Source organism: Pempheris klunzingeri, chromosome 6, assembly GCF_042242105.1.
Source record: "Pempheris klunzingeri isolate RE-2024b chromosome 6, fPemKlu1.hap1, whole genome shotgun sequence".
Taxonomy (NCBI): domain Eukaryota; kingdom Metazoa; phylum Chordata; class Actinopteri; order Acropomatiformes; family Pempheridae; genus Pempheris; species Pempheris klunzingeri.
The window spans coordinates 20,727,552-20,741,456 of NC_092017.1; the positions used below are offsets into that span (position 1 = coordinate 20,727,552).

The following is a 13,905-nucleotide window of genomic DNA, read 5'->3' on the forward strand; positions in this document are numbered from 1 at the left end:
GGATGAGTTACACAGCAAATTACACTTGTGTCTGTGAAACAGAAGTGGTACGTGCACGTAACAAAGGTTTTGTTTGTACCATGAATAATTTACAGTCTAACGTAGAGGGGTAATCCAACAATTTTGCACAGGAGGATACGCCTGTATACAACTAATCTGCATTCTGAAGGAAAGGTAAAGCTGCCCGGATTAAGCATTCACCATAATGAGGAAATTAAATTAACATATCAAGCAAGGCGCATTCAAACATCCTCTGCTGGAAGACATTCGTAGTGTTGCACTCAGGTGTTCATATGAAAGATCTGATGAGAGCTCTGTGTAAAGAATGAAAAGGGGAGCTAAAGAGAGAAGTGTAAACCCGGCTTTCTTTCGCAACTCCACACAGCTGACCAATCTCTGCATAAAGTGAATGTGAATGTCGGATTATTGGTTTCAGAAAGTTCGCGAAATAGTCAGAGGCTATTTGACATTTGGACAAGAATCCTGGCACCTTAAAGTCAAGGTTGGAAAACAGGTTTATAATGTCTTTTGTGCCTCTGGAAGAAGTTTCTAAAGTCTGAAGAAATAACCCTGATTACATCATCAGGGTTATGTTGTCTGTGTTTTTTTTATCCCATGCCAGTGTTTAAAAGTTCCTGCTTTCTGCCATGTCTGTTAGATTAAATGTAGGGAAATATCATGTTTATGGCAAATAAAACAGTTTGAAAGTTTAAGTTTCAACTTTAAGTTTGAAAAGGCAACTGAAACACTTGGTCAAGGTTGGGGAAAGATTGTGGTTACAGTTAATAAAAACAAAGTTGTTGCCAGTCTCTGGTGCAATTTGAATTCTGGTCTCCTGCATGAACACTGGGCGTGCTACATGCTCACCCACCCACACAACATGACCTCCACAACCTCACTCTCCACCTCACTGCATATAGGGCACACCATACTTCCTGAGTGGGATGTAAATCACGGAGTGCCAAATCGTCCTGTAGGGACACTGGGCTGTTTGTAAGCGTGGACTAAAAGTTAGATATCTCAACTTTTCATCATTGATTGGATTTTATGTTTAATCTGACGTACACAAAAACACAACCAGTACTATCCTGGATACAGCAGTTGACCAGGATCTGTGGCATAGACCTGTGAGTGTGTGCAGCAGGTGTGAAAAGGAGCCAGTGGTGTATCATATGACCTTTTGACAAGTTGCTCAACAACAACAGGCCCTCCCTGTTATTGTTGGGTCAACAAAGTCAGAGGAATTCTTCAGGATTAGAGTGGAGTGGAGAACATGAGTGTGAGTGCCATGCGCTCGCTGTGTGTCGACCCGAGGCCCCCTCTTTGTCTTACGGCAGTGTTGGGGTTAACTCCCCCTTGCTCCCTTGCTGGCCCGGGGTCAGGGGGGAAACAGGCAGCCAGTCAGGCAGCCAGGCATTCTTTCTGAGTGTGTCTGTGTGTGTGTGTGTGTGTGTGTGTGCGTGCGCATGTGGCTGCAGCCCACTCTGTGCTCTTTGACTCCACTGGCCTTATAAGGCATCCAGCGCCATGGCAACGGCAGGGCTTGAATAGCAGTGTCAAATCCCTCAGCACACAGACACACGCTCACTCTCCCTAAAGGAGGGAGCGAGGCAGAGACACAGAGAGGGGATTGAGAGGAGCAGGAGAGGAGGCTATCTCTAGGCTGCTCTCCACTGCAGCGTCTGGCTTTCACTACAAGGTCTATGACCATGTTTTTCCTGTGCTTGTTTGCCTAATTTATTCCTGCCGGGGCCAGCAGAAAGAAAGGCGGAAAAGAAAAAAGAAAAAAAAAGGACGGGCAGAATAGTAAAGAGTGCAACAGTACACCCTGACTTGCTGACAGGGAATGCAGAGAGGTTCTGGCCTCTGGTTGTTACTGCTGGATGGACAAGCACTGACAAAACAAGAGAAGGAAGAAAGAGACTGCACTTTGTGGAGCTCTGAGAGAGGAGGTGCGACTGCGACCAAGGAGATTTCTCAACTCTGCTTTTGTTTTGGCTTGTTGTTTTCTCTGTGACATTCGAGCCTCTGACACCACACAGACTCTGAGGAGTTGGAGGAGACACAAGAAAACGTCATTTCACCACAGACACAGAGGAAGAGGACTTATTTGATGAACTTTGTTGCTGCAGAGACCACAGAGACATTATTCAAGGAGTGAAGGGAGTGCGCTGTCATTTCCAAAACTCCCTATAAGTAATTTTTCCTTTGAGGTATATGAATGAGCATTTCCAGAGCAAATTCTTAATTTTTTTCCCTCTTCATCACTGTCACCTCTGCTTCTATAATAGCCTCGACAAGTCAAGAGTGAGTCTGGACTAGAACTGCCTCAGATCAGGAGATAACACCTCTGCACGGCAGGAACTGGTTGGACTAGTTTATAAGTTGGAGGAGAGGGCAGGGCAGTTTAACCCTGCTGGAAGGAGAGCTGTGTTTTATTTTCCACCCATTTGCTTGTCCTTTTGGGAGAAAGTTGCACGCTGAGAGACGGGCAGAGCTTCTTTTGCATTTGGAGAGCGTCACCATGCTTAGTGATAGGTGATTTTTTTTTTTTTTTTTTACCTTCTTCCAAGGGGGGGGAGACTGGAGCGAAAGTGAGAAAGGAGAGGGAGAAAGAGAGAAGGAGTCAAAGTGTAATTTATTGTTTCCTGTGAAAAGAGCAAGGCTGCACCCTTTTCTCCTGCCTGAACTCTGAGCCACTCAATGTGTGTCTGAAGTTTTCTCAGACCTCGGGAGCCATTGATTGGAGGTCAGGGTAGAGAACACAGGGGTGAAAGACAAGAACAGAGAGCGCCGAGGGATTAAAGAAGAGAGAGAGAGAAAACAGCACTGGGAAGGACCTCCAGGTCATTACAACCAGACGGCAAAGGGGAGAAAGGTCAACACGCCAGAAGCCGGGACGACTTTTTATCCCACTTTTACATGTTCTTCGACAAAACCTGACTTTAGTACAAACTTAGAAACACTGTGTTCTTGTCTGGAATCAGTTTTTAGACTTTGAGGCTATTTGGACGCTGGGGGACAGGGCGGGTCTGTGTATGATCCACTCACAAGGCTGCGTGTCTCAGAGAATATGGCCATGGTGAGCGGGGGATGGGGCAACCCGAACAGGGACACTAATGGACTGGGGGAGAAGGCTTACCTGAGGAGGGAGGAAGAGGAGGGCTCGCCTCAGGCTGGGAGCAGCGATGTGGACGTCGGGGACGAGGACAAGGCCTGCGTGGTGGACTGCGTGGTGTGCGGGGACAAGTCCAGTGGGAAGCACTACGGCGTGTTCACCTGCGAGGGCTGCAAGAGCTTCTTCAAGAGGAGCATCAGACGAAACCTCAACTACTCCTGCAGGTAAGGACTGCTGGGAGATTCAGACTGGTTTACATTCACATTTCTTCTCTTTTTGTTAAGACATCTTGTTGGACTCACACTAACTTTATGGTAATATTTTACTTTACATTTAATAATCAATATATGTCAGACTATAAGTGGTTGGAAGGTGATAGAAGCATTTATAAATGAATCTGTCAACAGTTATAACTCATCCTGTGGGTATAAATGCAGGATGGTGTATAACCAGATAATGAATGACAATATAGTTAAAAACAGTAATAATAAAAGAAGTGTTTTTACCGGAGAATTTATAACTGTTGACAAATACTTTACATTTATTTACATTACAAATGTCCTTATATCTGCGTTTAACAGCATTATAGTGTGTTATAAACCATCTGTTAAATATATGGAACTTATAACTGCTAAATGTGGGAAGGTTAAAGTGTTATCATCTTTCTTTAAAGCCATTATATTGTCATTCACATTCATGAAGGAGACTGCAGATTAGTCCATTTCTCGCTCCAGAATGATCTGTTCCAACCTTGGATAGGTCTCACAAACAGCCCTAGGAGAAAAAAAAAAAGAAATGAAAGCCCTGAAGGTCAGTCATGTGAGGATGGATTGCCTCAGAAGGTCAACATTCCCATTATTCTTCACCACAGGAACATAATGTTGCAACTCAATTCCCTGCTTTTACTAAGACTCCGCTCAGCTTCTGAATATGGTCATTTCTTCCACATAATAATGCACTAACTCTGAAAGGAAGGTGTCTTTTAAGTCAGTTTGTCATGTCTGGAGCTGAAAAGGCTTCTGTGTGAAACGCTGGCAGTGCTTGTCCTGCTGTAAAAGGCAACACAAGGGCGTGTAGGGCTGATGATTTACAAAGGTCACAGCCTTGATAGCTTTTCAGCCACGCCAGCTCACACAGTTCACTCATCATAGGAGTCAGTGGGAGGGAGAGAGAGAGAAAGGGGGGAGACAACAATGTAAAGACAAACTCCTCTTCATTATGGGAAACTCAGTGTTTACAGTTCTTTGAAGTATTTCTTGTTTACTGTCTAGAAATATCCGTGAACTTGACATATTGTTTTTTTGTGTTTTGTCTTTTGCGCAGATCAAATCGAGAATGCCAAATCGACCAGCATCACCGCAACCAGTGCCAATACTGTCGCCTGAAGAAATGTTTCCGCGTTGGAATGCGCAAAGAAGGTATCAAAGCTCTGTCATCCATGTGCACAGCAGGTCGATGGTGTTTACTTTAGGATTAGGAGACACATGAATGAGTTTTTCACTGCTAGAGGTGAAAAGTAGAAGACTGAACGGTGTTTTAATCTCTGAGGTTGTTGTTGGACTTTAAGGTTTCACAGAGGTGGAAGATCATTCATCTAAAGCTGCACTAACCTCTTTTTTTATACTAACAATGAATTAAATGTGTAATGTGAAGGGGTTGCTCATGGTGGCTATCCAACAGATTGATCACCTGACTCCGTGGTTCCTCTGAGCTCTGTGACCATTTTAGCATCTTTCAGCTCTGTTTCGGTTTTACGGCCCACAATTTTGTTTTAGTTCACTCTCATTTGTAATCTTTCCAGAAGCTCTGATAAAGCCACGACACACTGCTTGGCAAACACCACACATCTAGCTGGTGAACATAGTGGAGCATTTAGTAGTTAAAGAGCCAGATATTTCCCTCAGGAGCTGGTGGAGACCAAACTAGAGCTAAATAAGACAGTGAACATTGATTAGGGGACCAGAAATTTGACACTAAATTAATAGTAACGTTGCTGCCAACAAATTTGCAATATCTGCCTAACAGGTAGTAATATTGGATTTCAGTGTTAAGTTAATATAGAGACAGTTACAATGTACTCCTTTAAAGTGAAGAAGTATGATCAGCACATTGTATTTAAAGTCTCAAAAGTAAAAGTACTTATTTTTTAGAATGGCCCCTTCATGTATACTGTCATTTTTTTCAATGTTATAATTGGGCGAGGTGGAGCACATTACATTCATTTCTTATACTGTAAGATAGTTTTTATCATATTGTAAAATCATACACATCTTCAACGTAACTGTCGTCAAATAAAAGTAGTGGAGTGTGAAAAATTAATTTTTTTTTTTAAAAAAAGTACCCCGCATTTCCCCCTGAAATGAAGTGGAAGTATAAAGTAGCATAAAATGGAAGTCAAATAAAATACAATTACCTCAGAATTGTACTTAAGTACAGTAAATGTATCCAGTCACTTTCCGGCACTGACGTTTAAACTAATAACATCCTTTCGTTTACATACAGTTGCTGTGATTCATGTTCGACCTTCAGCAAAGCAAAACATTCACAAGCACAAATACTCAGAAACATACATACAAATACATAAATATCAGAAGCGGGTAATTCGCAGAGAAAAAGTCTCCTTCGACAGAAACAGACCCTGACATTTGCAGGTCCAAGCACAATATTTATACTGTCAACCAAAGCCTGTTTTCACCCTCGACTCCCTGCAGCTGCTGAGCTTCAGGATCGAGGAGGCAACTGGAGGCAACCCCATTTGATTGCATAACAGAACAAAAAAATAAATAAACACAACAGCAAGTTGGCAGGTTCATCTCCCGCTCCTTCAAAATCCACTAAAATGTCTGTGCCTCAATTGAAAACTATATATATCCATTTAATTACAGTTATGGGTTAGGGTTAATTTCTGTAAGGTTCATTAGTAGTAAGAGAGATTATTCCCATTTCCCCCAGCTTAATTATTTCTTTTACATTTCCTACCCTCATTATCACATTATAAACTATTTCAAATCCATTTGTAACTATATTCTAGTCGCCTATAACCTAACCGTCTGTGTATTTCAGTCTGTGTCAGTGGACACCGCGAGCTGTCCCATACATAACCTGCACTGAGGTGACAGAGTGCCAGAGGTTATATTGGGCCTGGTTATTAATGAACCATGCTGACTGTGGCCGTGACGCAGGTTGCACTGTTTCCACACTACCTGGAAAAGTCTCTTTTCACCTTTGACCCAGTCAGGGGAGCACACACTCACTGCCTAAGTGATATTTTGGCATTGGAGGTGTAACAATTTAAAACAGTTCATTAAAGTTCAGCGCAGGGAAGCAGTGTTAACCTCAGATAGAGCTCTCATTTCAGGACAGTGGTATTAGATTATAATCACTAGGGACTACAATAAAATAAAACAGTCAAGTATCACATCACTATCAGTATTTTATGGTTGTATTAAAAGGTTGGTGATAATAATTACAAGGAATTACAACTCTGTTAAAGGTTCACTCATGTATCTATTTAAACATCTACATTTTGGATAGAGCATGACACATACTGTGATTTGGACCGTTTTAGGATCTTTTAGCTCAATGTTTTGGATTGACGGGACACAACTACTCTCACAAGTCACGTTTGCAGAAGCATCAGGCAGCTGTTTTTGACCAAAAAAGCTCTGATAAACCCACTGCAGACTGCATGACAAACACTAAACAGCAGACAGGAAAGCAAGATGTGTCTCTCAGGAGATGGAGGAGGAAAAGAGACGACATCATACATTTATATTGTCACTGTCCCAAGAAAACGTTCCCACTTCTTAAGCTTCATAAATGATTTAAACCAAATGAATTATCTAAGCGGAACACAAGGTTTGCTTTTCGGAGACACACAGTTTTCACAGAACAGGACGAGATGTTCTTGAAGAGCTTGAATGATGATGAGGAAAAAAAAAATACTTTTTCATGTTACCGTAGAAATTTTATTTTATTTTCCACAACCTTCAAATCGCTATTCAGACTAAAAGCTAATATTCTTCTGGTTCAATGAGGGCTTGAATCAAAAGCTGAGAGAACCACAAAACACTCAAAGGAGAGAGGACTCTTGTTCCTCAGAGAGCACATAACCTCCACCAAGGCTGCACAATCTGCACTCTATATGAAACATTTCTTAAAAACGACAATACACCAGCACCCACACGATCCAGACGATTACTGAATAGCATTTATAACAATAATTTTAGTCCATTGAATGAAATAAATAATACAGGAGAAAAGTCTGGCAAGTACCATAAAATAAAAACAAACATATTTCCTATTTCACTTAATTGGCATTCTGCCCAACAGACTTTTCACACTTTTACTGGGGCTGGAAACTAAAAATATTTCTTGGTTCATTTAAAATGATCAGAAATTGGGGTGACACTGCCTCAGTCTACATCCGACCACTGCAGATACACTATCCTCAACCTGGATGAGTAATTAGTATAAATTAGTATAACATTATAGCATTAAATAAATAAATATAATATATTCATTATATAATGTTAATATATTCATAAAATATAATATAGTGGTGTTATTGCACCACTAGCAGGTTAAGAAATACTCAACCATCATTTATCAATTCTGTAGGTTTTAGTCCTTCATTAAATCCTTGAGCAAGAAAATGGTCTTTGGTGTTAAGTCTCTAATTCATTAATGCTAAGTAATAACTTTAAGTAATTTTTAATTTTCTGCAGCACGTCAAACATTTTTTAATGTCCAGCCTCCTCCAGACTGCTATTGGTCGGTTCAGTGACACTTAACAGCAATTAGTCTGTATGAGCGGTTGAATATGTTTCATCCAAAGGGACCCGCTACAGCTCAGGAACCACCTAGTCAAAGACAAACCTTTCTGATTTTAATCCCTGTTGGCCTGTTGACTGTACCAGTGAGCCACTCAGCACTTGGGTATTTTTATTTAAGCGGGGGCTGGGGGTATATAAAAACATGTAGCCTATATTTTGCGTTGATTGGACCCAACAGTGAAGCAGCTCAGCGGAGAAACTCCCAGTGGATTATGAATACATGCAGTGGCACCGCCAAGGCCTCATCTGGCCACTGCTATAAAAATGTCTCGGGGCTCCACTGGATACTCAAGCCATGTGTCATTCAAGCAGGTGCTGTGGTTCATGACAAATAACAAATCCTTTAACTGTAATCTGTGAAACCAAGTGCTCGACGATTTGTGCCACGGATTTGCAACGTGCCACAAATCGATCCACAAAAGGACGTCAAGAAACAGTCACTGCATTTGATTCACAATCTATTGCCTCTCTCGTTTCTCTGCAGCTGTCCAGCGAGGCCGAATCCCTCCATCTCACTCAGGTATCAGCCCCAACTCCCTGGCAGGTGGGGTTGGAGGTGCAGTGCCAGGTCACATCGGGGCGGACTACTTCAATGGGCAGCCGGTGTCAGAGCTCATCTCCCAGCTCCTTCGGGCCGAGCCGTACCCCAACAGCCGCTACGGGGCCCCATACAGCCAGGCACAGATGCAGGCATCTGCGAGCGGAGCCTCCGTTATGGGCATCGACAGCATTTGTGAGCTGGCTGCCCGGCTCCTCTTCAGCACCATTGAGTGGGCCAGAAACATCCCATATTTCCCAGAGCTGCCAGTCTCAGAGCAGGTCAGTCAAAACATACAGACAGTAGTCGGTGACTTCCTCTTTTGTTTTGTTTGATTCTCTTTTCCTTCCTTTCCAAATTCAGATGCTAATATTACAGGTTGAACAGCATTTCTCTTTTTAGTCTCAACCATAAACAAGACCTCTAATGTTTTACTCACTAATACTGACCTTCACAGATTAATGCAGCGTTTCCAAATCCTGGTCCTGGAGGCCACCTGTCCTGCATGTTTTAGATGTTTTCTTGCTCCAACACACCTGATTCAGATAAATGGGTTGTTACCAGGCTTCTGCAGAGCTTGATGAGAGAGTATTGATCATGTGAATCAGGTGTGTTAAAGCAGAAAATCACCTGAAACATGCAGAGCAGTGAGCAGTAGGAAACACTGCATTAGATGTTTTCCTGCCCCAACACATCTAATTCAAATGATCAGCTTGGTATTAAGCCTCTGATGGTGCCTGATAATGATCCAGAAATTTGAATGAGGCGTGTCAGGGCATGGAAACATCTAAAACATGGAGGGCGGTGGACCTCTGGGAAATACTGGATTAAACTATTTGCCCTGATGTGAGGTATCAAGAAAAGGATCTCCCAAGCAGTAGCAACCAACCACTGAATTTGCCTTCATCCGTTATCGCCCATGTCATTTTGTTTACATTTAGTTTAAAGGACACACAGACTATCTAATGTTACGATGTTATAAGTAACATTAATGCTTTTCCTTTTACTTCCTACTGCTGTGATAAAGCTCTGTAGGGACTCCCTACTCTGAGTGATCCTTTATTACTTTCTACTCACCCTACAGGTGGCGCTGCTGAGGCTGAGCTGGAGCGAGCTCTTCATCCTGAATGCGGCCCAGTCTGCTCTGCCCCTGCACATGGCTCCCCTGCTGGCAGCTGCCGGGTTCCACTCATCGCCCATGTCTGCTGAGCGTGTGGTGTCCTTCATGGACCAGGTCAGGGTTTTCCAGGACCAGGTGGACAAGCTGAACAGGCTGCAGGTGGACACAGCCGAATACAGCTGCCTCAAAGCCATTGCACTCTTTTCACCTGGTGGGTTTGACTTTTACAAGGTTGTCTGAGTGATGATTGCAGCTGTAACTGGATATCTTTGGTGTAAACTGATCCCATGTGTCTTAATAGAAAAGCAAAACAAAACTGTGTGTGTGAGATATTAGGCAGGTGTTTGTTAGGCCAGTGAGACAGTAAATCCCTTCCAGCTGCAGGGATCCTTTGATTCGGCTGAATGTGACCTCTGACCTTTTAGTAGGGGGACAATCAAAACAAGAGATTTTCCTTTAAAGGGATAGTTTGACATAAGTATCTTTAAGAATTAAATGACAGATGTCACAGCTGGCTTTGTACAAAGGACCGAGTAAAAAAAAAAGTTAAAAAAAATCCTCCTACCAGCACCTCTAAATCTCAATAATCAACACATTATATTTGGTTTGTTTAATTATGTAATAGTTTGTACAAAATCTAAAATGTAAGAAAGACTAGTGCTGATCTCGTATTTATTTGCTTTACAGATGCATGTGGTCTGACAGACCCAGCCCACGTGGAGTCCCTGCAGGAGAAGGCCCAGGTCGCCCTAACGGAGTATGAGAGGTTGCAGTACCCCAACCAGCCTCAGAGATTCGGCCGGTTACTGCTACGCCTCCCGGCTCTGCGCGCCGTGCCGGCCAACCTCATCTCCCAGCTCTTCTTCATGCGGCTGGTGGGGAAGACGCCCATCGAGACGCTGATCCGAGACATGCAGCTATCAGGGAGCTCCATCAGCTGGCCCTACGTGCCGGGACAGTGAGCAGCGCTGACCCCAGAGTGAGACGGACGGAGATCAGATTGGGAGACCTCACAAAGATTACACACAAATACAAACTGAATGTTGTGAATACAAACCAGGACCTCAGGCGTTTAAGGTCCTGCTTGTGAGTGTAGAGGTCAGCTTTTCCCACATTAGCTCTGTAAAGTTTGGTGGACGAAACACCAAAGCTGCTTTCAGGGAAACAAAAAATGTGTAATTGTCCTTTATATACTGTTTATGTTTGCAGCACTTGTCAGATCTGCGTTTTCCTACGTCTGATCTCTCTCTGTCTCATTCTGGACAAAAAAACAGGGCTTTAATTAAAATGCAGACTCTAACATGAGGCCACGTGCCTGTACTACCTCCTCCCATATCACCCCTAATGTGACTCAGTTTGAATCCAGGCTCTGTGTGTTGTGTCAGTCAGAATGAAGCCATAGCAGTGGCAGCTTCAGAGCTTTATATCATCGCAACAGGGACATGTTGTGCAGATCATGCCAAAGTTGTGTCTTGTTTGATATGTGGGATCAAATATCAGACTTTGTTACCAAATGTATTTGTGAAGAGTATCACCTTGCACAGCATTAAAACAAAGAAGAGACATGGGCATTGTATTTCTGTACTATATGAAGTACTGTATATACAAGACATATTTTGTATGTTATGTACTTCAACAGTTCAACATTTTGGGTAAAGCGTTTGCTTGCTGTGAGTTAGATGAGAAGATCGACTCCACTTACATTTGTTTGTGTGGTAAATATGGAGCTGAGACCAGCAGCTGGTTAGCTTAGCTTAGCATAAAGACTGGAGACAGGGGGAAACAGCTAGCCTGGCCCTGTCCAAAGGTAATAAGAATCCGCCTGGCAACACCTCTAAAGCTCACTAACATGTTGTATCTTCTGTTTAATATGTACAAAAGCTGAAGTGTAAAAACAAGTTTTATAGGAGTCATGTGCTGACGCTTCCACCAGTGGCAACAGCTCTCAGCCAAATGACCCAAATTTAACAGCAGACGGTTGCTTTTACACATCAGCTTTTGTGTGGATCCAGCAAATGAGATCTAACTTGTTGATTAGTAGGTTTTGGAGGTGATAGTAGGTGGATTTAGCCACCTTGGGACAGCGTCAGGCTAGCTGTTTCTTCCTGCTTCCAGTCTTTATGCTAAGCTAATCAAACCAGCTGCCAAGCTTCATATTTACTGCACTCTCAGAGAGAAAATGAATAATTATACTTCCCAAAATGTTGAGCTATTCCTTAAATATAGTATAATATACAATAACGCTGCAGTGGTGATGGACAGGAAGTGGAGGTGAATGTACTCAAACACACCCTGGCTCCTCAGACAGTCACATACCTGTCGAACATTATTACCTCATGTTTTATACATCAAAGACAAAGATTGTATATTCATGTGTTAAAGATAAATATAAAGGGATCAAGGTATATTTATCACAGAAACCATGAACAGTGATATACCCATGTTGACTTGCCTGTACACCAGACTTTGGCCAAAAGATATTTGAAAATGTTTAGAAATGTAATGCATGATGTAAAGAGGACTCCCAAAGTTTTACTGGACGCTACACTGAGTCAAGCAACCTTCGTGTTCCTGGTTCATCTCTGCAAGCTGGAGACTGTTTCCTTTGCTCTCATGAAGCTAGAGGTAGCTCAAGTTGACTTATTTTTCACACGTTTGTGGCCCCTTTTAAAAGCGGTGCGTCAATTTTCAGATAATTAGTGTGCTTATGCAAGGTACTCCACTGTGTTGTAACTGTTGTAAAGGTTATGGTGTTTGTTGGTACTGAGATAAAAGGTACTAGGCAGTCACATTCATGAGTGTTAATGCCATAAACTGCAGCTCAGTGTGATAGATGTTTTTCTTGCCAAATTAACTGAAGACAGTGTGGAGATGAACGTGTTTTTGGTATGAATTTTTCCATTATCTGTTATTATATCATAAAAAAGGTAACAATGGCCATGATTTCAGATGCTGTCAAACAACTTCATCAACAGCTCATCATGCTGTCCTTGAATCACTTTTGTTATTTGTTGGAATATAAACTATAGTGATTTGACTGTGTAGCTTTACTTTTAAAAGAAGCATGTTTCTATGACCATGCCAAACCTACAAATACAGAAGTTGTTCATATGACTGACTGGTTATTTTTGCATAACCTGGAATAAATCGATGCACATTCCCTCTGTGAGTATCTGAGAGAGTGAGACACTGCACACATCTGTAGTAAAACAGAGACACTTTGACTCTCCAACTGGAGCTGAAGTGATGAATCAGTTCTATTAGTTAATTAAGAGACAATTCAACAGTAATTCTGGTCATCAAGTAATTGTTTCATTTGCAAAAAATGGCAAATGTTTGCAGGCTCCAGCTGAATATGTTTGAGTTTTAGACTATTGATCAGACAAAACACGATATGTGAAGACGTTACCTTAGTCTGTATAGACTAGTTAATTGCAAAATATAATAAAAAATAATCATTAGTTGCAGCTCTATTCCTGATATTGAATGTACATCGGCATTTAACATAAAGCTTTGCACATTACGTCAAAATTAATTTATCTCAAATTCTCTTTTCTCAATTCCAAATTGCCATAAAAACATGTTACATCACATTCACCATCTGACCGTCCGTAGCACCGGACTGTCATAATTTCTTTCACGTTTTTACTCAGTAATCAAATTCCTGTTTCCTAAATTCTCAAAGAAGACTCCTTTTTAGCACAGAGTAACAAAGACTAATACTAATACAGCAAAACAGACTGAATGGAGAACAAATACAGGATAAGTATTTTGCAATATTTAGTCAAATAATGAAAGCAGTGACACAGTTCCAGACTATATTATAATTATAATCAGGTTATGTGTGTAGCTTTGTGTGTTCACACACTGGTAGGTTTGCAAAATAAAAAATATCTCTTTTTTTCAGTTTTCTGTTAGTGCTGTCTCATAATGCAATGCTTAGAGGACACAGAGGCAACACACATAGCATAGATGGTGGTGAAACAGCTACCAAAAAATAGTTTCATTGGTAGTGGAAATCCGAAATTGGACTGTGCTTGAGGTTATGTATCATGTTCATGGTATAAAATGAACTGCAAGAACTGTACACGTTTAGTTAGTTTGGAACTGAGACTCTGAGCTCTAGTAAAAGGTTTTCAAAGTACTTCACCAGAAGAGGGCAGCAGCAGCTCACACTGTGATTGGGTCGGCAGTCTGTCTGCTCTCCCTGCTGGACACTCGCTGCAGATGCACAGAGCTGCAGGTATCTCCACGTCACAAGGCTCAGCAAAACATAGTGAAAAAAAAGAATTTT

General features: G+C 41.9%; 1 protein-coding gene across 1 annotated transcript; it reads left to right on the plus strand.

The window, feature by feature from the left end:
• The first annotated feature begins 1,812 nt into the window (after window positions 1-1,812).
• LOC139202810 (nuclear receptor subfamily 2 group F member 6-like) lies at window positions 1,813-12,757 on the plus strand. Its single transcript, XM_070832394.1, has 5 exons — window positions 1,813-3,342; window positions 4,442-4,536; window positions 8,438-8,772; window positions 9,576-9,822; window positions 10,299-12,757. The coding sequence occupies exons 1-5, from the start codon at window positions 3,074-3,076 to the stop codon at window positions 10,571-10,573; spliced, it is 1,221 nt and encodes a 406-aa protein (XP_070688495.1). The 5' UTR covers window positions 1,813-3,073; the 3' UTR covers window positions 10,574-12,757.
• Window positions 12,758-13,905: the final 1,148 nt, after the last annotated feature.